This window comes from Podarcis pityusensis (genome assembly GCF_964106645.2).
Source record: "Podarcis pityusensis genome assembly, chromosome: 10".
In the NCBI taxonomy this organism is placed as follows: Eukaryota; Metazoa; Chordata; class Lepidosauria; order Squamata; family Lacertidae; genus Podarcis; species Podarcis pityusensis.
In genome coordinates, this window is record NC_138035.1 from 26,873,976 (window position 1) to 26,900,364 (window position 26,389).

The 26,389-nt window shown below is 41.8% G+C and overlaps 1 protein-coding gene and 1 long non-coding RNA gene across 5 annotated transcripts; one reads left to right on the forward strand and one right to left on the reverse strand.

Annotated features, from left to right (window-relative positions):
• Nucleotides 1–146: 146 nt before the first annotated feature.
• On the forward strand, nt 147–2,942 carry LOC308457352. Its single transcript, XR_013976877.1, has 2 exons — nt 147–1,189; nt 1,855–2,942. It is a non-coding gene; the product is annotated as an uncharacterized lncRNA (long non-coding RNA).
• Nucleotides 2,103–25,773, reverse strand: BPIFC (BPI fold containing family C). Of its 4 annotated transcripts, none has more exons than XM_080971108.1 (17): nt 25,180–25,773; nt 22,367–22,464; nt 20,478–20,612; nt 18,694–18,805; nt 16,957–17,085; nt 15,770–15,925; nt 14,538–14,601; nt 14,382–14,442; nt 12,474–12,565; nt 11,746–11,919; nt 10,692–10,745; nt 8,148–8,318; nt 6,990–7,057; nt 6,393–6,435; nt 4,569–4,632; nt 3,450–3,526; nt 2,103–2,297 (listed from the first exon to the last, which is right to left on the reverse strand). In XM_080971108.1, exons 3-17 carry the CDS (start codon nt 20,578–20,580, stop codon nt 2,211–2,213), a joined length of 1,455 nt encoding a protein of 484 aa, XP_080827234.1. In that variant the 5' UTR covers nt 20,581–20,612; nt 22,367–22,464; nt 25,180–25,773; the 3' UTR covers nt 2,103–2,210. The 4 variants fall into 4 exon arrangements, with proteins under 4 accessions (XP_080827234.1, XP_080827235.1, XP_080827236.1 ...); XM_080971109.1 differs by lacking the exon at nt 25,180–25,773 and adding an exon at nt 22,725–23,218; XM_080971110.1 differs by lacking the exon at nt 25,180–25,773 and having other exon boundaries at nt 15,770–15,922; nt 22,367–23,218.
• Nucleotides 25,774–26,389: the final 616 nt, after the last annotated feature.

Here is a 26,389-nt window from a genome sequence, read left to right on the forward strand (position 1 = left end):
CAGGGTGGATTTGATTTAAATCAAATCAATTTAAATCACGATTTAAATCACTAGTCAGTAAGACTTGGTTTAAATCATTTTATTTTTTTACAGAAAAAAAAATTCTTGCTGGTATAATAATATTTACAATCTGATGAAGGAATAATAAATTTTCAGAGTAGTTTTTACAGTTATATCAAAAATTGCTGATTTGGTTATACTATTATAATTATAAATTATAACTATGAAATTATTGTGAAGTTTAATAAGTTAACTGTTTATATTTGGACAACTTTTCCGCTATACTTTACTGGAAGGAGAAAAATAATCATTAGTAACAATTTAAACAATTTATTTAACTAAAACAATTAATATTATAGCATACGTATCCATGTTTGTTAACTGATGTGGTTAAACGATTTTTTTAAAAAAACCTTTGTGTTTTAGCATACAGAAAAAACTTAAAACAAATCCTTATTTCCTGATGAATAGCCATTGGACTATAATGCAATTTAAATAGAAAACTATCTTTAGAAAGATTTTTCCTCCAAAAGCATTTATAAAATCCGATTTAAATTTAAAAGATTCTGATTTTTTGATTTAAAAAAAAAAATCATTGATTTTTATCCACCCTGTAGTTTTGTGATCCTTCTCCAATGCTCCCCCATTATTGCTGTCCAGAAGGACTATAATGCCCAACATGGAAGACATAGCCTTTATGGATCAAAGTATTATGCAGGCATGAAGTTTTGAACACTAAGATAACCCTACTTTTTCAATAACTATAATGCTAAAGTGGGATTATTGGGGGGGGGGGGGGAGCTCCATGGGCATTAAAGGCAGGTTCCAAGAGATTAGGACAAGTGTCCCATTACAAACAACACCTGGTGATGCTTCAGAGAACCCACAACTTGACTAATATCTTTTAACAGGCTCTTATTACTTTGAATACCTAATCATTTAGGTCTTAACACAGTCCCTGCAGAGGGCATTAAGAAACACATTTGTATAATTTTTAAATTTGTTTTTATTCTGAAAAAGTACAATACAAAATTGCATATAAAATTGTGTGTAAAAGATCAATACGTAACAGTATACTGACATTCTAAGAAACCTCTCTCTCATTCCTTCAATTACTCAGTAATGAATGTAATATCTACAGCATCATTGAATCAATTCCCAATTCACTCTTGATGTAATGCACAATTGTGTTCAAACTATTTAATATATGATGTAATATAATTTTCATGATTTTTAAAACTTCCCTGTAAAGTGAATAGTTATTAGGTGTTCCCACAAAATCCCAAAAAACTAAACTTTACCATGTTTCCAAGTTTCTTTCAAACATTCAGTTAATGTAATTCTGGCCATTGTAAATATATGTAACACCTGTTTCTGGCATGCCCATGGAAAACATTGTTTAATATATAGTTCAGTAGACAAATGAAGACAAACTAGTGTGGTATCTGTTTGTAAAAGATAGTGCCAATTACCATACACCATAAGCTTACTACAATATTTTGGGACATTCCCACCACATAATAGAAATGTCCTTTAGCCTTCTTACAAAATGCAATGTCTACCATCCCTTTTTACCTACTATGCTATTCTTCCATAATATCCAGTGCCACTATGTGGCCATCTTTAGTGTTTTCTTTACAGTTCATTGCAACTGAAAGGGATGGTCTCCTGCTGAGTACCTGTATTGCAACTTTCTGAACTCCCTAAGAAGTGTGCATTGAGTTACATGCAGAAGGGAATAGCCTACTACGAGGCTTCCCTTGCAACACTGTTCTTGGTTATATATAGGAATCAGAAAACAGTCCTGGCTTCCTACATCCGGACTGGGGCTGCTGCCATCTTCCAGCAGTGCAGTTAGGAAGGCTCCCACCATCTGCTTTGCATGCAGAAGGTTCAATGACTGACATCTCCAGGCTGGGCTGGGAATGTCCTCTGTCTGACACCTTGGAGAACCTCTGACAGTACTGAGCTAGATGAGCCAAGTATATGGCAACTTCCTATGTTCCTTGTCTGCATTCCTTTCTGAATGTTTTTTGCTGGCCCATTAACAGATATTACTTCACCTATTCAATGTCTTTCAAAGGCACTTTTACACACACACACACACACACACACACACACACACGAGACCACACAGAATGTTTTCAATCATTATTCACTTTCTTGTTACATCTTCCCTCTTGAAACAGAACAGAAGAAATTTTGAGGTTTCATGCATCTATAACGAAAAAGCCTTCGGAATCTGCTTGGTCCCCTTCTTCATCATACTCTAGGTCGGTGGAAATCAGCAAATAGCCCTGAGAAGATATACAAACATTTATTTGAAGTTGCCACAAGCTGCAGCTTGCTAATGGCTTGGCCATGGCTAATACACCTTCAGAGGCATTGTGAACTGAATGTTAGACATACATTGTCATTTAACAGAAAGAGAGTAAGTACTGCTGATGCGCAACTGGTATGGATGTCAATAAAGTGGAAGGCTGTTGCACAGCAGCTGTGCTTTGTAGATTGCTCTGAGAGGGAGAAAATATATTAAAAAACCAGTTGAGCCAAACAGATCAGTTGGGGTGGTGGATGTTTCCCTTCCATCTACTGCTTGCAGTCCCTTCCCTCTTTGCTAAGCCTTCCCTAACTTGTATGGTCCAAGTGAAGCCTGGAAGTTTGCAGGCTTCGAAAAAGACTTCTATTAAACACACAAAGGTCTATAATCCATGTTTACTTTAGCTGGGGTTACTGGTTGCTCAGAAAGTATTCTAGGGTTCTTGTGAAGATACTGTCATGAATAAACTAAGAAATTCTCTTTAGGTTATGTGATGATCAGAGAAACAATGTAAAACAGAGCTAATCAACTAACGAGAGTGGAGAAGTCAAGATGTAAATATGGTGGTCATCAGAAACTGTTGATCAGGCTTTTTGCTAACAATACACTGCTCATTTGGTAATTATTGTTTTTAGTGTGTATTGCTTGTTTCCTTACAGTTCATATGGATTTTAAAATACGAATTATGAACATTGGCTTGTTTACACCAGGATACCAACAAATACAAAAACACAGGAAAGTGTTTGTCTTTCCTCCACAATGAGTCACTTTGAAAAATGCTGGCCAACCTTTCTCTGAATTGCAAAGAGTTCGTCGAAATGCTTGTCTCTATGTACAACCTTTTTTCCCTTTTATTTAAAGGGACTCTCTTCAGCCTGTGAGTCAGGCAGCCTGAAGACCCTAGGATGATTTAATCTGGCCCCTGTGGCAGTATACAACTTTGGTCAGCCCTCAGTTCATCAAATTGGCCCTCTTTGAAAAAACTTTGGGCACCCCTGCCCTAGGATGTGAGAACACGGCAACATTCTGATGACAAGTCCCACCAGGATTCAGAACTTGCATCACATCACCCTAAACAACTCTCTCTCGGGACACAGGACAGACAGGTGTGGGCACTGCAGAATTTCACCTGGTGAACTGTGACAACAGGTTCCACAAGCATCATGCTGTCCATTTTAGAGAGAGGAAGTCCTTCCTTCAGTTTACCTTAATAAAAGAGAGAAGAGATTCTAAGCACTATTGTTTTTTAACAGCAGGCCCTGCAGTTATGATTGCAGTAATACTTTATTATTATTACCATTAGCCTTATACCCCATCCTGCGTCCACGGAGCTAAAGGTGGCTCTCCTCCATTGATTTTATCCTCACAACAACCCTGTGAGGTAGGTTAGGCTGAGAGAAAAATACTGACCCAAGGGTATTCAGTGAGCTTCATGGCTGAGTAGGGATTTGAACACTGGTTCCCCAAGTCCTAGTCCAACACTCTAACCATGCTGGCTACACAGTTTAATCCATTGCTTTCATTTAAAATCTGATCACAAGTCATATATTACTGCTGAAGAAAGGGCATTTTAAAACATCTTTATTTTATTTTGGGGTTCTTTATCTTGCTGGGAAGCAGAGCAGTACCGTTATCCTGATTTTACACTTTATATGCCCAGTACAATTTTGTTATTCTGTAAATGCTGTATAAACCATAAATGGTTGTTAGAAATGCAATACAGACAAGAACTGCAGGAGTTATCTCTTGTCACGTAACTACATGCTCATCAGAATATTACAGTATTAAGTGTACAAAGAGTCTCCAGGGCCAATGCCTCCAGTCATTAACCAGTGATAACTGTATTGCCTTACTCTGAAAGGAAATATACACCAGATCCATTGAAGGAAAGGAAAGGAAAGAATAAGCACTCCTTTATCAGCAGTTGTATGTGGACATGTTCACATGGTCTTGTAAATCCAAATTACCAGTAGTTGACAGTATGTACTGGGTCTTCTGACAAGACAACCAGATTGACATTCTAGTGCAAAGCATTAAGCATCTTATAATCTCATTGGAGCAGTATGTTCCTTAAAGTATTTGCCATAAAGAATGTGATACCAATCACGACACGTCACGCCAGGTGACGAAAATACAAGCTCTATCGCTACTACTTCTCATTCTCCAAAAAAGATTTTCTGTAATTTCCAGAAACTAGGACCATTAAGTAACAGTGGTGATGGGGAAACAATCCAAACACAACACTTACCATTGGCTGCTGGTATTACTCCATTCCGTAAAATGTAAGACATGAAGTTCTTCAAAAGCGAAACCTGCCATGTGAGAGAATTTGGATTTAGTGGCACAGGCTGCCTCTACACTTGAGATTTATTGTGGATTTCTCACACTTTTGTCCTCTGTTTTTTGTGAAGCATCTGCTTCCATGTTTCTCCTGTTCAGTTTCTGTTATTTTCTCCCAGTCTCTCAAAATTTGACATTTTAACACAACAAAGCAGCTGCACTGCCTAGAGATGACTGATTCAGTGGTATACAAATTGCTGAAATAATAATAATAATAATTCATCAGGTGGAGATGATTTATCTCACAGATGTTCTGGCAGATATAGGCCAGTAAAGACCTATATAGATTGTGCTCCAGATATTTCATTTTCTTTGGTTTCTCTCTCTCTCTCGGAACCAGCTCTATTGCCTTCCCATTCCAAATTGCATTGCCTTCCTAGCAATTATCTTGCCCCTCTCCTCCAAAATTGCAGGCAGCAAGGAAAAGGGGGAATTCTTAACAGCAGTTCAGTTGGGGGGGGCACATTTAACCCTTTCTCCACACACAATAGTTCCAAGGATAGTTGATTTGCTTTCAAAAAATGCAATGATTAGGTGCTGCTATGAACACTCTGTATCTCTGAAGCACCTTCTTTTCCTCAGAGAACTCTGGACACCGTAGTTAGCCCCTCACAGAGTTAAAATTCCCAATAACCCTCAATAAACTACAGCAACCAGAATTCTCTGAAGGACATAATGTGCTTTGAATGTGCTTTGAATGTGCTTTAAAGGTATAGTGTGTACTCAGCCTGAATCATCCATATTTGGAAGCACCCAGAGTAAGAACAAAGAAAATGTTATGTCAGTTCCAGTTAGAGAACCGCTAAGAGATAATTTTACAAGGCCCACTCTTGATTTTCTTATTGATGCAGTGGTTAAGAACTTAATTCGTTCCAGAGGTCCGTTCTTAGCCTGACACTGTTCTTAACCTGAGGTACCACTTTAGCTAATGGGGCCTCCTGCTGCCTCCGCGCGATTTCTGTTCTCATCCTGAGGTAAAGTTCTTAACCCCAGGTACTATTTCTGGGTTAGCAGAGTCTGTAACCTGAAGCGTCTGTAACCTGAAGCATCTGTAACCCGAGGTACCACTGTATTGTATTATGATGGCTGTGGGCCACCCCCTAGGAAGTTTTGTAGACTGAAGGCAGCATCTAGATGTAAGAAAGAGAGAGAGGGACTGGTTCCTATGTTATGATTTTAAGTCATTTCTGATGGGGATCTAATCATTAGCGCATGAGCACTGCATGACATGTTATGCTCACTGTGCGCCTCCTGCTTTCAAAATCATGCCATCATTCACCACACAGATCAGACCATTTTATTCGTGCTATTGCAGGTCTTGAGTGCAGTGAATTTTGGCAAAGACAGAAAAACACAGTCAGTCTCCACAGCAAACAGCAGCTGCACACCAACAGCTCAGCCCATGGTTATGGCCGCTCCGTGGAACCATTTAAAAGCAGGAGATTTGTGATCGTGTCTCCTGACACTTCTTTTGCTTTGTCGAAAGCAGCTCTGGAACTGGTTCTGGAGGGGAGGGCTATTTTACCCTTTCCCTCTGTGCTGTTTTCCTGAACTAAGTCGCATATATCCCACACAATGAGGCTATTTACCCCTTTGGGGAAAGCCTGTTTTCTCCAGAAGGACAACCATGGCTTCAGAAAAGAGGTTAGATCAGAAAAATGGCAAGGACAATTCAGCTCTATCTACAAGCTGCATCTGATTTGTTTTCTTTAACTCCCCGCCCTCTTTATACCTTGAAGAAGCCAACATTGGAGTGGGTCAAGGATAGGTGGAAACTGTGAAAGGAAAGGAAATATTGGAAAAAAAACATTACTTATTTGTACATATATACTCCACTTACAAGCAGCTCAAGATGGCATACTTAGATCTGCCCCTCCTCTTTTTCCCCCTCACAGCAACCCTGTGAGGTAGGTTAGGCTGAAAGGCTGACTGGTCCAATTCCCAAAGTTCCCTTGGAAGAAGGAATAATTGTTAAACCACTCTAGGAATTGTAGTTTTGTGAGGGGAATAGGGGTCACCTAACAAATCTCAGCACCCTTAACAAACTACAGATCCCAGGATTTTTGGGAGGAACCATGTGATCAAGATGGATTACTCAAACAAGCACAGATATAGCTAATTGACAATAATTTAGATGCTGTTGGACTCCAGCTCCCAGCAGCCATAACCAGCATAGCCAATGGTCAGGGATGATGGGAGTAATAGTCCAGCAACATCTTCTTTTTACCTGTAATAGAGCCATGCCAACATATTAGCTGGAAGATTATTTATTTTTACATAATTGCTTTTTTAAAAATTACCATTCAAACAACCATTTAAATTTTGTTACCTGTCCAGACATAGAGAAGGTATCAGTTTCTGTTCAAATATATTCAGGCTGGCATGGGTTTTGGCAGTCTGTGTGAAAGAAATATCTCTGTTTACCACCTAGAGTATTCCTGTTGTATAGACAGGTAAAAATGCAAGGCCTTTTTGAAAGGTAAAAAGGGGAAGGTCAGTTACTCTACCTGCTTCATCCAACTCCCCACCCCAATGTTATCTCTCTTGCTTTTCCAAGCAGAGCAAGTTTTGCAAAGCCTATCCTGCAGATTGCATTTGTACTTAGAAAGTCTGAGCACCAATTTGTACTCAGGTTTTTTGGTTTCTGCTATGATTTATGATGAGGAGCTATTAAAAGGGGCGAGCAGGAGCTTTTATGTTGCCCAACCAGGTCAGCAGAGGGAGGAGCCACACAAGTCACCTGCTTTCTTTCCCACTGTGGTAAGATGTATTGCATTTCTATTTAAATTATACACTAGTGGCCAGAATTGTAGAAACCTTTTGGGAAAAGTGTGTTCTCATAACACCTGATTGGCTCTCTAAACACTCATGCTCATTGGCTACATTCAAATGAAGGAAAGCTACTGCAAATCAACCTAAGCAAGCTGTGCTTCCTTTTTCTGGTTATTTGGCTATAACTTTTGATAGAATACAGATAATTGAACAAACTTTGTTGCATTGCATTCTTCATTAAATTATCTTTCCACTGATATATAATTTTATGGTATTACGCCAAAAAAGTGGTGTTATGAGCCATCAAACCTTTTGGAAAATACACTTTTTCCAAAAGGTTTCCACAATTTTGGCCACTAGTGTAGAAATATTTCTAAATTTGCATTTATACATGTAAGTTACCATGTGTATTTTTATGCAAATCACCACCCCCTTTGTCCACTTTGGTGATGCAAACCTTTTCTGGCAATGCATAGCTGATGGAATAAATAAAGGTTTGAGGCTGTTTTGGTTTTGCTATTTTTTTAATCAGTTAGGAGACCCAAGTCCTTGCCAGTTTACTGCAGATCACTCAGATCACTCCTGATCAACATTCTGCACACCCCTTGCTTGTGGTGCCAATTTCTGACGTTGACCCTAAACAGCAACAGGTCATGGCAGATAGGGGAGGGGAGCCTATGACTTGAACATTATTCTGCTTCTGTGTGGCACTTACTATGCTCAAGGTGAACATGGATTGGGTGGTTGAATTCTTCAGGACTACCAACACCTCCATGGAACCAGCAATCTCCAGAACAGCACTGCCATTATGCAGTCTGATCACAGGGGCTGCCGTTGGTTTTAGATCCAGGATTACTGGGCGTGGTGTTTTGTAAGAACGGGCGATCTGTAGAAGTTTAAAAGCAACCAAGAGTTTGAGAGCAGGATTAGATTGGATTAACGGAATTACATAGCAAATAAATTCTTTTTTTTTTTTTAAATAATATTTATTGAGAATTTTAAAATTACAAAGAAACAAAGAAAAAAAGAAGGAAAAAACAAGTCACATTTAAACAATACGAATCAATAAAAAAAAACAAGATCAAAAAGAGAAAACAAAACAAAACACATAATACATCAAAACCAAAGAACAAAAATAGACAAAAAATTTAAAAACAAATCCAATATTCCCAAATCAATAACTGTCATTACCTTGTTTCATCGACCTCCTCATACCTCCCTTTTTTGTATTCTAGTTGTTAATTATCTCAGCAAATCCTTTCCATCTTTCATAATATTCTGTCATTAAATTACCTTAATCTATTTTAACCTTATCTTACCATAAAAGGCCCTAAAACTTAAAACTTAAAATCTTATTTGTACCAAATTCTCTTAACCATGACATATTCTTACATGACATATTCTCTTTTTAACATTTCTGCTAAAGCCAAATAATTTCATTCCAACATTTTTCTAATACTCTTTACTTTTACAAAATTTTCCTAAATAAATTGTTTAAAACTTTCTTCCAATCTTCACCCAACGTTTCTTTCTCCTGGTCTCGGGTTTTGTCAGTCCTTTCTATCCCATCCATCTAGTCCATCAACCTGGTAACCTTATATCCGAGGCCCTTGGATCTCTTCCATGTCCCATTCGCAGATCTTCTTCATATTTATACCTGTGCTTTACTTTGTCTTCTGCTCCTTTCACTCGGGGAGACTCCAGCTTGACAATGTTTTTGTCCCTTCTCGACATATCAGCCCCTTTTCCAAAGTCAACACTGAACTCCATATGGTATTTAAAAACATGTTTCAAAGTCCCTCCAAAGTTAAGGGCCCGCACAACCCCGGACGCCTCCCAGCCCAAAGCCAGACTTGAAAGGTCAAAACATCCCTGCATAGGGGGGTCTATCCAGCCCCCCATCTCCAAACTAAACAGAACTCTGTCTCTCCAAATCTGGTTTTCTCCAGGTTCATTCATCAAGTCCAACAACTCATGTTCCTGCTGGGCCACAGTTCCCTCCATCTCTGCCTCACTAGGTCCAGCAACAGCCTCCTCCCTCATCTGATCTGTCAAAGCACACTCCTGAGTTAACTCCTGAGTGGGTTCTATATAAGTACCCACTGCCTGTCCAAACTTTCCGATCCCAACAGTCATCAAATCCATCTTCTCATGTAACTGTTCCAATAAAGCACTTGTCTTACAAAAGGCCAACACCAGAGTCTCCGAAAACATTATTGTTGAAGGTCAGAGTCTGTTCCCAAGATCTTAATCTATTGCAGCTGCAAAGCTCCCCAGTTCGAATTTAATAACAGTTTCACAAGCTCCCTCTAGGGGAAAAAACTTCTATTTGTATCCATCTCTCTCCTTTTTTTTTTTTTTTAAAAGCAAATCTAACAACAAAGTTTCCTTTTTCAGATATTTTGTCAATATTTTGTTCCTTTTAGATGCGAAGGGGAACAATGGAATCAATATGTTTCTCTTCTTTTAACTATCTGTCAAAAACGTTTGTCTATAGTCAATGAACTTCCCAAAGACGTCTGTCCTGACACCCTGCTCCCAGGTTCAGAACGGTGGAGAATTGCTTTTCTTTACTTGTCTTCTGCAAGTTTAATCAGTCCAGAAAAAGTTCCCCCCTCTTCTCCTGCTTCCAAGGGGGGTTCAGTAATTTTAAATGATGAAAATTGATCCTTTACAACGATTTTCTAAGCTCTAGCTTGCCATGTCTTTGCTTCAGTCTATTTACAAAAAGCGGAAGGCAGACTTCCTGTTTAGACCTTCCTGCTTCGGTGCCAAATTAAAAGAAATTTCTTATTCCAATTTTCCGTTCTACTCACGGACAGTTATTTAAGCTCCAATTGTCCACAGGAAAAAGTCAGCGCTCTCCGGCAACAGCAGTGCGGCTTCACTCCGTGAAAGAAGCAGTCGATTCAAGGCACCGCGCCACTCACCCCACGTCACTCCGGAACCCAGAAATCGGGTTTCCCCGCGAGTAGGGGGGGCGCAAAGGTGCCGGCCGAATCCCACGTCCACAGGCTTCTCCCGCCTGTGGTTTTTAATGGGTCTCCGCCTCGCCGTGGCGGTTCAGACCCTGTTTTCCACGGAGCGGATTCCTCCCGATCGGAGGAAATCCGCCATTGCCAGAGGCGCCAACCTAGAAGTACATAGCAAATAAATTCTTCGGCAGAACAGTTGCTTTGAGGCAGGCATTCTCTGTTGCAGAAGAACTCCCACAAAACATTTCCCTTAAAACAACGGTTATAGATATAAAGGTGCTTACCTTAGGGATAATGGTGCCAAAAGAATTTGTAGTTAATCTGAAGTAAGAGGAAAGCTGTGGAAAAGAGAATAAAATTAGGCTACCCAATTAGAACTTTGTGACAAGCAAGTATTATTATTATTAAAAGAAGCAACTATGGTACTAAATCAATTTTCTTACTAGCCTGCAGATAATATTCATGTTTGCAAAAGGAGCTCCATTGCTGCTTTGTCCCTCCCGGCATAATGGTCTTCAATATGTGAATCAAGCACATTGTATGGCCATAACCTAATCATGGTCCAGGCTATTACTATTGTGCAGCATTTTCTGCCCCCATCCTGACAGTTTCAGACTTTCCTAGAATCAAAATACCCTCATTCAAAGGGGGAAGGTCTGGGACAACCCTGGGATAGGGATGGCATCACTTCCCTACAGTCCGGTGTGAATCCACATTTTGTACCAGTGTGGATAAGGAGCTAGTTCCATGTGGATTGAATTTCTTTTAAACTGATGAACATTCAGTTATATGAGCCCCTTACCTGCTATTGGGATAAAAACAGTAAAAGGGGAGCGAGTAGCGCTGTGGTCTAAACCACTGAGCCTCTTCAGCTTGCTGATCAGGAGGTCAGCAGTTCGAATCTGCTCAACGTGGTGAGCTTCTGTTGCTCTGTCCCAGCTTCTGCCAACCAAGCAATTCAAAAGCACACCAGTGCGAGTAGATAAATATGTACCGCTGCAGAGGGAAGGTAAACGGCATTTCCGTGCGCTCTGGTTTCCGTCACGGTGTTCTGTTGCACCGGAAGTGGTTTAGTCATGCTGGTCGCATGACCCGGAAAGCTGTCTGCGGACAAACGCCTGCTCCTTCGGCCTGAAGCGAGATGAGTGCCGCAACCCCATAGTCACCTTTGACTGGACTTAGCTCTCCAGGGGTCCTTACCTTTTTACCTTTTACCTTATCTGGATATAGGTTCTCATCACCTTAGTTAGATCTAGTTAGTCACAGGCTATATAAACAGTCTTTCAAAAGACAACAGTTGGTGCCTTTGAAATACCACCTTCTACAACTTGCTCTCACCTCCTTTGCAATAGAGACATCAAAGGCCCCAGCAGTGTAATAAACGAGTGAAGCAGATTGCAAGAAATATTCTGAGATTCCTATTTGGAGCATGGAGTTATTCTCATCTGGGATATTGAATGGTGCAGGCTTGAAGGGAGTCTCTAGGTCTTTTCCCACTGGGGAGATTGTTCCCTGCAAAGAATTGCATGAATGACAAAATAATAATAATAATAATAACAACAACAACTCTCAGACTTTGGATTTCAGAACCAGGGACAAAAGCTATCAGAGCATGGATCATCAGTGACCCTTGCACATAGGGACACACTGGCTGAATCATTGCTAGTTGAAGGATTAATACAGGTCAAGCACAGGAAACCTGTGTAGCCCTCCAGGTGTTCCTGTCCCTCATCACTTTCTGGAGCTGACGGGAGCTGGTACCTGGGAAAGGTAATGCCATCATTGCCATTATAGGTTGCTTGTGCATGTAGGTGCTTGAAATGATAGCAATCACAAGAGGGGACTCAATGCACAAGCATTGCTTACTGTGAGTAGTCCAGAGGCTCGTTCTTCCTGCTAACCCTCTAGACTTTGTTTCTGCTGCTGGCAGCCTTCTCGCCATCACACTCAAAGAAGTGTTTTTAAAAATAATTCTTTAACTAAAGCCATCACACCCATTCATTCAAGAACAGAGATGCCTCAATGCAGTTCCCAAAAAAATAAAAAATAGCAGCCAGTTGTGTTACCTTTATATCAAAGTTAATAGATGTGTCAGAGATCACCGGAGAGTTCACCAGCGAGTAGTCTACTTGTGCAAAAGAATCAATCTGGGCTTGGACTGTTAGAACAGGGGGCAAAACAGCCGTGATGAGATAGTGAAACGAATACCTCTATTAACTTGTTAAGCAGGATCCAAAATGGTTTTGACAAGACCTTTTAAAAGTAATTTTATAAGGACTGTCTTCAAATTATATTTCCTTCCAGTGGGAAGGCACACGGTTCTGTGCACGTTTTCTTGTACGTACACAGCCCCACTAAGCTTATCCAAGCTTACTCCTAAGTGTGTGAACGACTGCAGCCACAGCTACTCAAAGATTAGCACCTGAATAACTTTTGCTGTTATCTGTAGAATTATTATTATTATTAGACAAGAGTAATACACTCATGGGTAAGGAAGCTGAGACCCAGGGGCCAAATCTGGCCCTCCAGGCTTGTATATCTGGGCCTTGAGACTTTTTCCAGGTCACACCCCTTATGGCCCTGCTTTGTTCCCTCCATAGGTGTTTTTGCCAGGATGGAATGTGTCCTTGAATTGTGATAAAGCCTGGATGAAGGCAAGAGAGACAGATAGCACACGTAGAAACTAGCTTACTGTACAAAGGTAAAATTGGCATGTGTCGCTCTGCCCATTCTGCCTCTGGCCCTGCCCACTGCTAGCATGTAGCCCCTGGAAGGTCACCTCAAGGGGAATGTGGCCTCAATCCGGAAAAAAAAAAGTTTTCCAACCCTGAGTTGGCTGTACAAAACACCTTACTATAGCTTTTAGAGGAGGGAAAAGCAAAGCAGAGCATGAAACTCTGAGGTCTGTCTGTGCACTGTATTTTTCGCTCCATAAGACGCACTTTTTTCCTCCTAAAAAGTAAGGGGCAATGTCTGTGCGTCTTATGGAGCGAAAAATGTGTGGACGCTCGCTGGCTCCCTATCCAGCCCGCCCCCTTGCCCAGGCCTCCATTGTTGAATATTCTGCAGACAGAGGCTGTTTGTTTCCCCAGGAACATGTGACTGGCTGATTAGATTATCTGTCTGGAAACTGTAGAAACGACTCCCTTTCCTTTCCTAAAGAAGCTGCAGAACTGTGAGTTGAATCCCATAAAAACAGGATTTTTTCCCTTTGCAAAGTAAGCTCAACAACTTTGAGCTGATCCTCAAAAAAGGGGGACTTTCCCCCTTTGCAAAAGAAGCTGCACAACTGTGAGCTGATCCCCCCAAAAACGGGGCTTTCCCTGTTTCCTCCTCTAAAAATTAGGTGCGTCTTATGGAGCGAAAAATATGGCATATGTAGGTTCTAGATATCCCATATGCAGGGACATACCTTGCACTGCTGTTGAAACTGAGAGCTAGGAACATGCAGTATCTTTTAAGAGAACATGCCGAGACCTGCTGCAACAATTGCATAAGCATGTGACCAGGGGCTTTCCTGTGCAATCTGCACTGGTCATCCATTTGTTGTGCAGACCTTAATTCGCTACTTGAATTAGTATTGCTTTTCCCCAGCACTGAAACTGTGTAATATTGTTCCTGGGGAAATGTGGTTATTGTTGAATAGTGGGTAGACATGGCAGACGACACAGCGATTTCTCCAAAGCAGCTCTTTATTTTGTAAGCTGGAACAGAACTGCCCACAAACAGCTCAGCCGGCCTGCTTTTATAGGCAGCCGGCTGTCAACATTGTAGTAACAACAACCCAGGGTTTCCCGCCTAAAATAACTGACGTGGACCTGAGTGAAAACTATCTACAGTATCCCCCTGCTGGCCCAGGGTGAGAACTTCAGTACATAACAGTTATCACTTAAAAGCTCTAATGAAATTGGGATACCCTTTAGCTTCTTTTAAGAAGCCATGCAAGTAGCAAGGATGAAGCATGTGCAACCTACCTTTGTGTTCTCTCAGTTCTGCATTAATTTTTTCGATCTCAGAACCAATGAATGGGCAAATCTGTATAAATACATGTAGCAGTTATTGTTCTGGCCAACAGTTACTGAAGGAGTGATGGTGATGGAAGGACACTATAGTAATACTTGAAGACTTACATTCTTGCTCAGACTGTCACAGATAGGCTTTTCCAGATGATTAACAAAGTATTTGTACAGCCAGCTGGGGGGAAAATAAAAGAAATAATATTGTTACAAAATCCCGGTGCCCGCCCCTCTCTCCACCAAGCAGTGGCCAGAGCGCATGGGGTCACAGGCACACATACAGGGTCTGTGTCCCTTTGGAGAATAGATGACACGGTGGGTGGAGACTTTGAGAAATAGGGTTTATTTACGTATTTATACCTTCAGTCTGCATGGCGGGGGTCCAGATCTTACAGCATGGCCCAAAGCATTGCAAGTAGTTCTTCTTTCCTCCTTGGCAAGATGGATCTCAAACTTTCTTCCTCTGTCTTCTTCCCAGAAGCACCTTGCCCTCCCCCCAGAGCAGTTACCCTGACAACCTTCCAAATCTCCAGTCTCTGGTCACACCTGGACAAGAAGTTCTGTTGTCTTGTTGATGACCCTCAGTGGCTCTTTAATATAATGCTAACAGTCAGCCAGCCAGACTGGTTTGCATAAGTCAGCCCAGGAATTCCCTGTCTGCCACAGCCCTGCAGTTTATGTTTGAGTCCATTCCCCAATTAATCAAAAACTCTGGCATTTATTAATTTCTAGGGTTTACCCCCAAATCTCTAACAATATTACTGTCTATCAGTTATTAAATCACTCTAGCCATTTCTTTCTTTATGGTCCATCTCTCCTCTCAAGGAATCAGTATCACTTTAATGCTTCTCTTTCCAAACAGCATTGTCTTATTTCTTTTTCTCTCTCCTCCCCCTCCCTGCACCTGCCAAAAAGAAATACAAGTGGGGTGTTGTCGTTTAGTCGTATCCGACTCTTTGTGACCCCATGGACCAGAGCACACCAGACCTGAGCCCACTAGGAAGGAACAGTGGGTTATGAATTTAACTAATTAGTAAATACATATTTACACTTTTCTCCTCACACCAAGGTCCCAATGAAAATAGCTGCTTCACCATTTGAGGCTGGAAAATAGGGGGTGGGTTTTTTTGATGAATTGGCTGCCAAATGTCCTCTGGATTCCAGAAACCTGGGAGCAGAGATGTTCTTCCACTTCCAGCTTAAGGCAGAACAGCCAAGAATGGGCTGTTGCTTTTATCATCTGCAGCTGAAAGAACCCCTAAAACAGGCACATATCTGTTTTGTTCACATATTACACTGAACACAGGTACAAGGTGAACACCCCGAAAATCCTTTTTCTACCTTACCTAGCATCTTTATCCAGTTCGATGTCAATACTGTCAACTTTTGCCTCGCAGCTTTCAATCAACAGCACTGCGTGACTTGCATTGTCCCGAGACACTGAAACAACAGCTGCGAGCGATACACCCAAAATGTGGACTGTCAGTGTTCCAGAATTTCTGCTGACAAGAATGGAACATAATGCATCTGCTTGACCTGTTTCCTTTCAGGTACGTGCCAGCGCTGCTAAAGTTTCATGCTCAAACTGACACAGATTCTTTGACCAAGGATGAAGTGACACACAAATGACAACATTTCCCAGGTCGCAAGGCGGTTAGGTTGGTCTCAGCTAGGGCCAGGGCCTTTTCAGTACTGGCCCCAACTTGGTGGAACGCTCTGTCACAAGAGACTAGGGCCCTGCGGGACTTGACATCTTTCCGCAGGGCCTGCAAGACAGAGCTGTTCCACCTGGCCTTTGGTTTGGACTCAGTCTGACCCTTATGTTTCCCTCCCCTTATGGTTTTGACTTTTAAAATGAGGCTGCATTTTAAATTGCATTTTAACCTGTATTTTAATTTTTTTTTTCCTTTTCCTTTTTCCTTTTCTTATTATGTTTTTACTGAAATTTTATTGGTGTTAGCCGCCCTGAGCCCGGCTCTGGCTGGGGAGGGCAGGGTATAAATAAAAATGATGATGATGATGATGATTATTATTATTCCCCTGCTTTCAGTAAATCCCTGTATGTTTCATGTAAACAGCCCCACCTCCATATCTCACCCTATCTCGAAGGAGCTCGGGGTGCCATACACTGGGGGCTGTCTCCCTTTAATCTTATTATCAGCCTATGAAAAGGGATAGGAAGTGGCTTGGCCAAAGTTTCCCAAGAAGATTCAAGGCTGCAGGAATTTTAACTCACAATGTTGACTCTGCCTCTGAGGGCCAAAAAACCCCCACAAGCGTTAACTGCATGGCAGCATATGCATGCATGTTCTGATGTTCACTCATTTGTAAAATTGCAAATTTCATCAGTACTTTACTGGCAAGGAAAGGGTTAAACACTTCCTCTCCTCTTCTTCCACCTCAGTGGTTTCATTGCTGCTTGGGGTTTCCTGAAGCCTGCTGCCTACTTTTCTTTCCTTTATTAAAGCCCATTTTTATTTGGATTACTGCAGTTAACATCACCACCTCCAGTGCCCTGCACAACTGTACTTACAACAGCCAGGACCTCACTCTCCAGTGTGCACTGACGGTTGCTGCAGCATCCTCGATCTCTAGGTTAATCCCAGTCCCAGGTATCAGAGACACTGATGCATTTGGGAATTCAACAGCATCAAATTTTATCCTGCAAAACACAGAGACACGTTAGCAAAGGCTACGTTCCAGGAAAATCTAGGAACATAAATCTTACATGTTTGAGCTGAAGGTACATCGAGGGTGAGGAACCTTTTTCAGCCTGAGGGACACATTCCCTTGCGGGCAACCTTCTGGGAGCCACATATCAATAGTTGGTGTGGCCACATTTTCCATACAGACAAGCAAGAGACATTTATCACCTTTCCAAGACATATTACAGTCATTAGAGAAGTGGCACAGCAGAGCCAGTGAGAGATGTGGATTAGGCAGAGGTCCCAAGGTCTGACATTTCCTGCCCTGAGGTAAGGTAAAGGTAAAGGGACCCCTGACCATTAGGTCCAGTCGTGACCAACTCTGGGGTTGCAGCACTCATCTCGCTTTATTGGCCGAGAGAGCCGGCATACAGCTTCCGGGTCATGTGGCCAGCATGACTAAGCCGCTTCTGGCGAACCAGAGCAGCGCACAGAAACGCCGTTTAGCTTCCCGCCGGAGCGGTACCTATTTATCTACTTGCACTTTGACGTGCTTCCGAACTGCTAGGTTGTCAGGAGCAGGGACCGAGCAATGGGAGCTCACCCCATCCCGGGGATTCGAACCGCGACCTTCTGATCGGCAAGTCCTAGGCTCTGTGGTTTAACCCACAGCGCCACCCACGTCCCTGTCCTGAGGTAGATCATGCATAATACCATCCAACATTCCCAGGGACACCCTGGGAAAGGTGGGAAGCACTCAGTTTTAAATTGCTGGCTTCATTAGCGCCCCCACTTTATGGTAAAATAACACTCTTTTGCTAGAAATGAGATAACAGAAAGTAATAATATTATTTTCCCTCTCCAATGGGAAATAAAAGATGATTAAAGCACTCTTCATATCCCCCATTGGTGTAATAATAAATTTGGGAGAGGATTGGCAGGATTTTGCATCTTAGCTGTGCCTCCTGCAAACTAATGTGCATAAAGTGCTATGTCCACAGTGCTATATCAGGCAATATTGAGAAGGAAACTTATGCATGTACAGATAGATACATGCCCATAGGCTCCCTGACACTGAACATATGGTCACTGGGAGTCATGGCTGGCATTGTGTTGGTGTGCCAGGTGTGTGGCTAGTGGTTACAAACCAGCTACTTTCCCCATCCCCATTTTAAACAATGGGGAAAAGGCTTAATTAAGCGGTAGTGCAACCAAACAGGAAGAAATAAAAGATGTCACCAACCCGGAGGAAGCTACTAACTAACACTGCAGGAGCCTTCACTAAATGGGACCTACGTGTGAATAAACATTACAGAGGAACTTGACCATAAGGGAGGGCAATGCTGGATAATAGTAAGTGCTGTGTGTTGTAAACAAAAACCTGCCCTTTTCCCCTTATGGGGTATCCAAGAGCCCATATAGAGTCCTTACGTAGGTTCCCTATTGGTAGGAGAAAATAACAGAGGCCAACCAGAGAATATTGAGAAGCAAAGCAGCTAGTAAGCCTGGTTTTTATTGATCTGTTGCAATCACATGTGCAAAACTACTATTTTAATTTTCTGAATGCAGAAAAACAATAGTTCAGCTGTGCTAAAGGGGCTTAGTGTGGAAGCAACCTTTCTTACTCTGAAAGCGTGTAGTCAACCCCACTATATCCATATGTCTCTTGACCGCTCACATTCGCAAAGGTTTGCTCCTTTAATCTTTGCTCCAGGAAATCTATTCCAAGCTGTTTTCCTACAAAGCAAAGAAGATATTTCACTTACTTTCTATTTGGCTGGAAAGATGCGTAGAATACAGAACAGAGAAAGCTAAGTTTTTTATGTCTGTTTTGCCATCTCCTGCTCTGCAGATCAGTTTGGAGTGGTTGCTAGCAATTACTTCTTTCATCCAAGGTTAATATGGAGGCTTTCTCTCTCCCCCCCCCCACTCCCCATGGGATATATCTGTCCTTTGCTATGTTAAGCCAAGCGTCTGTAACTTCCAGGCTTGATTAGTGCAGCACTCTGCCCTTGAAGATGATTCAGACGCTCTCATGCTGCTGTATATCTTTTATCACACACTGAGAGTCATGCATTGTTCCCCACAAGATACAATGGTTACCAATTTACTTCTTGATCCAATTAAGGGTGCTAGTTTTAGCCTTTAAAATAGGAACTGGAGGCTTGTGGCACTCCAGACATTCCTGAACTACAACTCCTATCAGCCCCAGCCAACTGGGCAAGGGTCATGGATGATCAGGAGTGGCTCACCTGGTGGGGTGAAGCTGCAACAATAGCCTCCCAGTAGCAGCAGCAGTACTGCTGTTGGCCAGAAGGTTAATTCGGACGCTTTCTTCCTCTGCGGGATATATTTGCCATTTTATCCCTTCCCCTCTAGGTGAATGACAGTGTGAACGCTACAATGAGATTATTGCTACACCACAGGGCAATCTGCTCCTGGGAATGGGCAGCAAAACACTGCCAGGTGTCAGCGGGCTAATTGCTCACAAAAAAGTGAGGAACTGTACTTTGTATCTTTGCTTTGTATCTTGGGTTCTACAATGCCTAGGAACTTTCATTTAAAAGCTAGGAATCTGGGGATTATGGTTCATGTGTGCACCCATGGAAGATGCCCATATCCCTGAGAAAGACGAAAGTAATACAACATCATCCAGAGGAACAACAGGTTCTCTAACCCTATTTTAAAGCCTTTCATGGCCTGAGACCTTCACAGGTTAAGGATCATCTCCCCCAAATCCATGGGTGCACTTGCGGTCTGAGGTTTAATCAGCAACTTTTGTTGTTCCAGGTTAGGATATTTACCAACTAGATGCCAAGCTTTCTCATTTATGACTCCCAAATTATAGAACGTTCTTTGTTTAAAGAGGTTTAAAGAGTTACCTTTTTACCGAGCTTGGGAGAATGAAAGGAGTCTGGAGCCTGTGACCCTCCAGATGCTTTTGAACTACAAGTCTCACAATCCCTGATTTGCTTGCACAAAGGTTGTGTGGAGACATCCGCTCTTTACTGAGCTCACAGGAATGAACATCTTGATTTGTCTGTGCAGACGCTATTCTTTATTCCGTCAATCAATCATTATCCCACACCTTTAAGTATACTTCCTTATCATTTTGTTAATTGCAAAAAAGTCAGTTTGTTAAAAACACACACACACACGTGTTGTGTTAACAACACAGACAACCTGGCATTGGCAAGCAAATAAAAAGGATTTAAAAAGCAAACAAACCATTGTGCTGATTAATGAGGGTCATTTCCTTTTTGTTCTCAAAATGTTCCTTCTAATTTTTTATTTAAATTATTTAATTATTTAATTATTTAAATTATTTAATTTATTTTAATTTTTTATTTTAATAACGAATAGGGGCATGGAAGAATAATAAGTCTGAACCTGTATATTTCAAACTCACCATAGTCCAAACCTTTCTGAGTGATCTTCACTTTGATTCCAGGCTTAGCATCAAGCCGGGGAGTGTACCAGCTCAACAGGAACAAAAAGCCACAAACTTTCATTGTCTCCTTCTCTTTTCTTAGTTTATAGAAACCTGTTAAGACACATGGGACCAAATATGGGTTGTAGATCCTATGTCAAGTGAGTGCAAGATGAGCTTGAGCAATAGATGCTCCTGTTCCTCCCCCCCCCGCCCCCCTGTACTCCTCCCTCAAGGTCCCTCCATAGGGAGGGCGGGATGACCAGGCATGCATTGAGAACATGCAAGCCTGCAGTGGGAGGGGGAGAATCTTCCAAATTCAGATTTCCATGTTCTTGTATGGCATTCTGTGTGTGCTGAATATAATAAGGGAGAAGAGCAGCATGGACTAGGACATTCATCCAGTGAATAGGTAATGGACCTAGGGTGAGTTAACCTTCACAATAATTATAATTAATTGATTGTATTTGTATTCTTCTTGGAAGAATATTCCAAGTATTCTTCTTGGAAGAATTCTTCATCTGTGCAGAAACAAATGCTCTTACTGACAGTGGAGCAGCTGGAGTTGGACTTGGGGCCACGGCATGTTTACTGTTCAGACAGAGAAAGCAAGCCTCCTTTTATTCCTGTGGTCATGATGGTGCTATGATTTAAGTGAATTTAAAATACAAAACTGCACATGCCCATAATTCCCTACCCCCCAATCACGTTTGGCAAACTTGTTTGCTAACATATCAGGAATGCAGAAGCATGGGATGGTGGGGGTGGAGGAGACAGGAAGGGGAATGTTGTGCCTCATAGCCATTTAACGTGGGACCCCATATGACTATGCTGTACATTGTTAAGGACCTAAATTTAGTTAGAAGCACCACTGGATATTGCAGGTATCTATAGCCACAACCGTACACACACCTCATGCACAACAGTACATAGCTACATTGGCTTCCGGTCTAACTAAGTGGACAGTCTACCTTGCTAATGTGTTGCTCAGCTTCCACACACATAGGATTGCACTGTAATTGAACTCAATGGGACTAACTGGGTAAACATGCTTAGGATCACATTGTATTTCCATTCAGTTCTAGTATGAAAGAGTTATAATAGGTTAAATATTCATCTACATCCTATTATAACAATTCTAAGGGACTTAAATAGGCATGTAATGGTTTTTTTTTAATGTCTCTCTCTCACACAACTCCACATATACACACAAAACATCTTTTCAGAAGACAGCGACTGTCCAGAAGTCAAGACACAACCACAGTTGGCACATCAAATTAGCCTACATCTTCAAAGTGCTCCACAAATGTTACTTAACACTAGAAGAGTAAATTATCGACCTGTGCAAAACCATTTGGCTGTTTCATTGCCTACTGTTTTCAGAACTCAAGATTGTTTGCTTTTTGCCTGCCAGGTTAGGATCTTGTCAGACAATATTAATGATCCATTCAGTATCTCATGATGAATTGGCCTAATATTTAGAAACAAATGAGTACACATTGTGATCAGTTTGTCTCAAGAGGCATGCTTCTTTTCTGAACAGAAATAGCAGTGGTCAACTAGTGGGCAAAAAGAAAGCTGTGATTTTCACAGGACTTTCCCACAGGACTTTTCAGAGAAGAAACCAACCACAAATTCACAACACACACACACTCTCATGCACACCGATTTCCTAGCAGCTACTGAAAGGCAATAGTCTTCTAAGCTCTTGTTCACTTTTGTTCCCCAATTAAGCAAGAACAAGTATTTCCCCTGAAATGAATAGTTATTGTCCCACAATTTCAGATATTTTCAGAAATCATTGGACCCACCCAGCTATCCACCAGCTTGTGGTGGATATAATCACCAAACCAGTTGATTGCCATTACCTCAGTTCTGTCAGGCTAAATCTTGGTGGGCTGCAGACAACTCTCACTTGAACCCCAGCCGAGCTAGACACTTATAGAGCTGGACATCATTAGGGGGTCTGCAAGAAACCTTTAATTATGTTCAAGCTAAACATTAACCATCCCTTAGGACACACAGAATTGATCAGATCATCAAATGACGTATATGCCAAGGATAGAAGATGACTCCTTTATTTCCATGCAAGTGGTAGATATCTTGTGGTGGCTAACTTGGACAGACTCTTCTCTATCTCAGTGATACTTGATTGTTCCTTGGAGGAAGTGTTAGATAAAACTTCTAGTAAATCAGTTTCATTGAAACCAGTGCTCTACCACTCACCTGTGACCCTCATGACTGTGCTGTAAGGAGCGACCTAAATAAATCACAGCCTTATCAGAATGAAAGGTCCTTCCAAAGGCTTCTGGAAGACCAATAAGCATGTTTGACTCCTACAGTGCCCAGATGGACTCTACAGACCCCTAAAATGTTTGCTGTTGGTCCAAAGGGACTAGGGGTTATAGTATATAAACCGGAGTGCCAAAACAGCAATGGCAGCAGCAAACATTTGCACTACTTATGTTCCCCTTTCCACAATATGACACTGCCACTGCTGACACAAGTGGTTGTCTCAGAAGATTGTAAAGAAGAGTTGAGCTCCAGATATTAAACCAACAATTAATAATGACCAGATATGGCAGCATCTATGAATGGCATGTGTTATAAAATAAACAAAACAACATGAACTAATTGGAAGGAACTGACACAATGTGCCAGTTATGTAGTCCAATTATGCAGTCACTTCATCCTGTTGCACTTGGGCTGCAAATACTGTAGCCCATCACCACCAAAGAATTATGGGCATGGTAGTTTGCTAAGGGCTGATAGGAACTGGAACCCTATGAGGGGTTAACTACAGTACCCAGAATTATTGTGGGGGGAATGCGCTTTGAATGCGCTTTAAAGGCAAATTGTGTACACAGCCATAGTCCTTAGTTTTATAGTTTCTTCACTCACAATAAATGTAAATCATGAGATGGACACAGAGCATGGACACTTCCACGCACAATGGGTCCCTCATTCTGACTTTTAAGCATTACTACAATGACAAATGATAAGACAATCAGTGAGCATGTGCGTTTCTTGAACGGGAACTTCCCATCATCCTGAATGTCACAATCACGGGTCACAACCTAATCCTTTGCCGAAACTTTAAAGATGGCCTCTTCGGTAGAATCACATAAGGGTTGTGTGAGGTTGCTCTTGGTTAATGGGTGACAAGATAAGGGTGTGGTCCGAAGACCGAGGCTGGATCAAACAGATCAGGGTCTATGGGGCCAGAGACAGGGTTGTGATCCAAATAAGGCAAGGCCAAGGATCCATTTTCAGAGACAGCATGGTGCGGCGGGGCAAAGCAAGCCGAGACATCAAGAAGCTACAGTACTTGTTGCAGCAATGAATCTCTGAAGTCAAGGCTTTGTATATGATCTTTCTACATCTTCCTTTTTTGTCCCCATACCTATATGTGTTTGTGTGTGGACATACATGTTAATGTATGCATCCCTGACAACTGAGGGCAATACTTCATGTATCAAATGAAGTGGATATTAGGACACAATTATGCCACAATAAATATATTGTTTTTAAGATGCTCCAGGAGTCTTTAGTTGCTTTTGTGGCAATATCTAGCATAGAATTTTTATCTAGCATAGAACTTTTCCCACCACATAGAAAGGAGTTGGTACCAGTGAATGAAGTGTGCGAATAAAGTGTTGAACCTTCCCCTGCCTGCACCTGATTTCCTCACAGTCTTCTCCCTCTGGCCCCATAGTTCTGCCCTGACCACCGCTGAATATGCCATTTCAGCTGGAAGAAAAGCTCACGGCAAAGGACTATGGAGATGTAAGCAACAGATTAGGGGAGGTTCCAGTGTCCCTCAAAACTATACCCAATTTGCTCTTATGAGTACAAATTGTTAGGGCTCCGCCAGATTTGTTTACTGAGCATGCATCTTGAAAAGGTTACATTAAGGTACATCTACATGATACATTTAAAGCACATCCAATGCACATTTAAAGCAGTCTTCCCCCAAGACTCCTGGGAACTGTAGTTTAAGTGTGCTGGGAACCGTAGCACTGTGGGGGGGGGGGGAGCCGAAGTTCCCAAGATACTTTGGAGAAAGCCATGTGCTTTAAATGTATGCTGTAGAATGGCTCTATGTCTGGTTATTATTGAGCATTCAGTCATATTTGTCTGTGAGTTATATGACAATGAGCATTCATTCTGATTTGCTTGTTAGCTTCTCATTTTTCAGGACCTGTCCTGTCACTTTCCTAACCATATAAAGGCTACGGCTTTTTTAAAAAACTGGGATTTGTTGTGATAGGACTACAGAATGTTCTAATTCACTTTAATTGCACAAACCTAAATTTCCAGTATGTGGTTGAATTCCTTCTGCAAAAGAGTGACACCCTGAGGCACTCTCATGTCCCTCTTTCTGCACATTTGGAGTTGACCCCTACTCTTTTCATTATCTTTTTTATTTTAATTAAATATTTTCTTGATTTACAAAAGTACACGCCTTGTCTCTTTTTTTCAGGTTGTACAGTCTTTCTTACAGATCAGTTACATTTGTTATGAGACATTAGTGTTGAGTATAGTATAAGGTTGGGGGTAAAGTCCCACAACAGATATGCAAACTAACTATAAACAGGTATTAGAACTCGCCCCATTACTGGCCCTACTGAACATTTGCCAAGATCATAATCACTCACATTATACAAAGCTTATAACCCACCTGCTCTCAGCAGCCAGAAGCCTCATAGCCAGACACTGGAGAAACCTGTCAGGAGTAAACATGGACCAGTGGTACCAGATCCCCCCACCTTTTAAGGAGCAAATCTACTGCAGGCACATTTCCTTTGGCCCAAAGGTGACTCAGGAGTCTTAACAAAAGATCTCTGGACAGATTGTTAAAGGAGTTTACACAGCGATAGTGTTTTGAGTACTTTGGGGATGGGGGGAATCAAGAGACATTTTGATTTCCATTGTGTCAGTAAGCTCCCTTGCCCCACCTGGAAGTAAACATTACAATTTTTCTGTTCCAAGATGAGAGGATGCTATCAATAAATAGCTAAATCCCTTTGTATTGAGAAAATGTTACATGTAAATGCTAACAAACTGATGGTCTACAAACCACATTTATCAATTAAAAGAGCTGCTTGTTCATTGAAGAGGAGTTAATTCTGCTCTCTAGAGGGTTTCGATTGCTCTTATTTGCAGTGTGGGTTCAAGTCCAGGAAGTTCTCTCTCTTTTGCCCCTGATGTGACTCTTGTTCTCCTGCTGGGAGAACATATTGGGGTCATATTCACCTCTTGCCCCTTGTGGGGCTCCAACTCCCGCCTCCTGCTTCCCAATCCCCTGCCCTATGCAGTGAGCCAGTAGAGGTTGCTGCTGTCATATTCACGTCTGTGGCTCTCCTGGTTACAGTAGCCACTGGGCCTGATCCTAGGCAATAGAACATCTACCAGGGTTTCCCAAACTTGGGTTGCCAGCTGTTTTTTGGACTACAACTCCCACCATCTCTAGCTAGCAGGATTAGTGGTCAGGGATGATGGGAACTGTAGTCCACAAGGGAGACCCAAGTCTGGGAAACCCTGCGTGGCATGAATGTGAACTGATGAGGCCCTGTCTGCACTATCCATTTAAAGCAATTTCATGCCACTTTTAAGTGATGCCTTCCTGCAAAGGAATCCTGGGAAGTGTAGATCCTCACAGAGCTAGAATTCTGTGAGTTCCATGGGAAGCAGTGCAAAACAGCTTTAAATGTACAGTGGTACCTCGGGTTACAGACACTTCAGGTTACATACGCTTCAGGTTACAGACTCAGCTAACCCAGAAATAGTACCTCGGGTTTAAAAACTTTTCTTCAGGATAAGAACAGAAATCACGCAGCTGTGGCACAGCGGCAGCGGGAGGCCCCATTAGCTAAAGTGGTACCTCAGGT

Coding starts and splice junctions, on each gene's coding strand:
- BPIFC (XM_080971108.1), bottom strand. CDS start 20,580: ATGAAAGTTTGTGGCTTTTTGTTCCTGTTGAGCTGGTACACTCCCCGG. Junction 12,566..14,381: donor AGAACTGAGAGAACACAAAG/GTAGGTTGCACA, acceptor CTGTTCTAACAG/TCCAAGCCCAGATTGATTCT. Junction 2,298..3,449: donor CTGTTGTCACAGTTCACCAG/GTGAAATTCTGC, acceptor ATATCTTCTCAG/GGCTATTTGCTGATTTCCAC.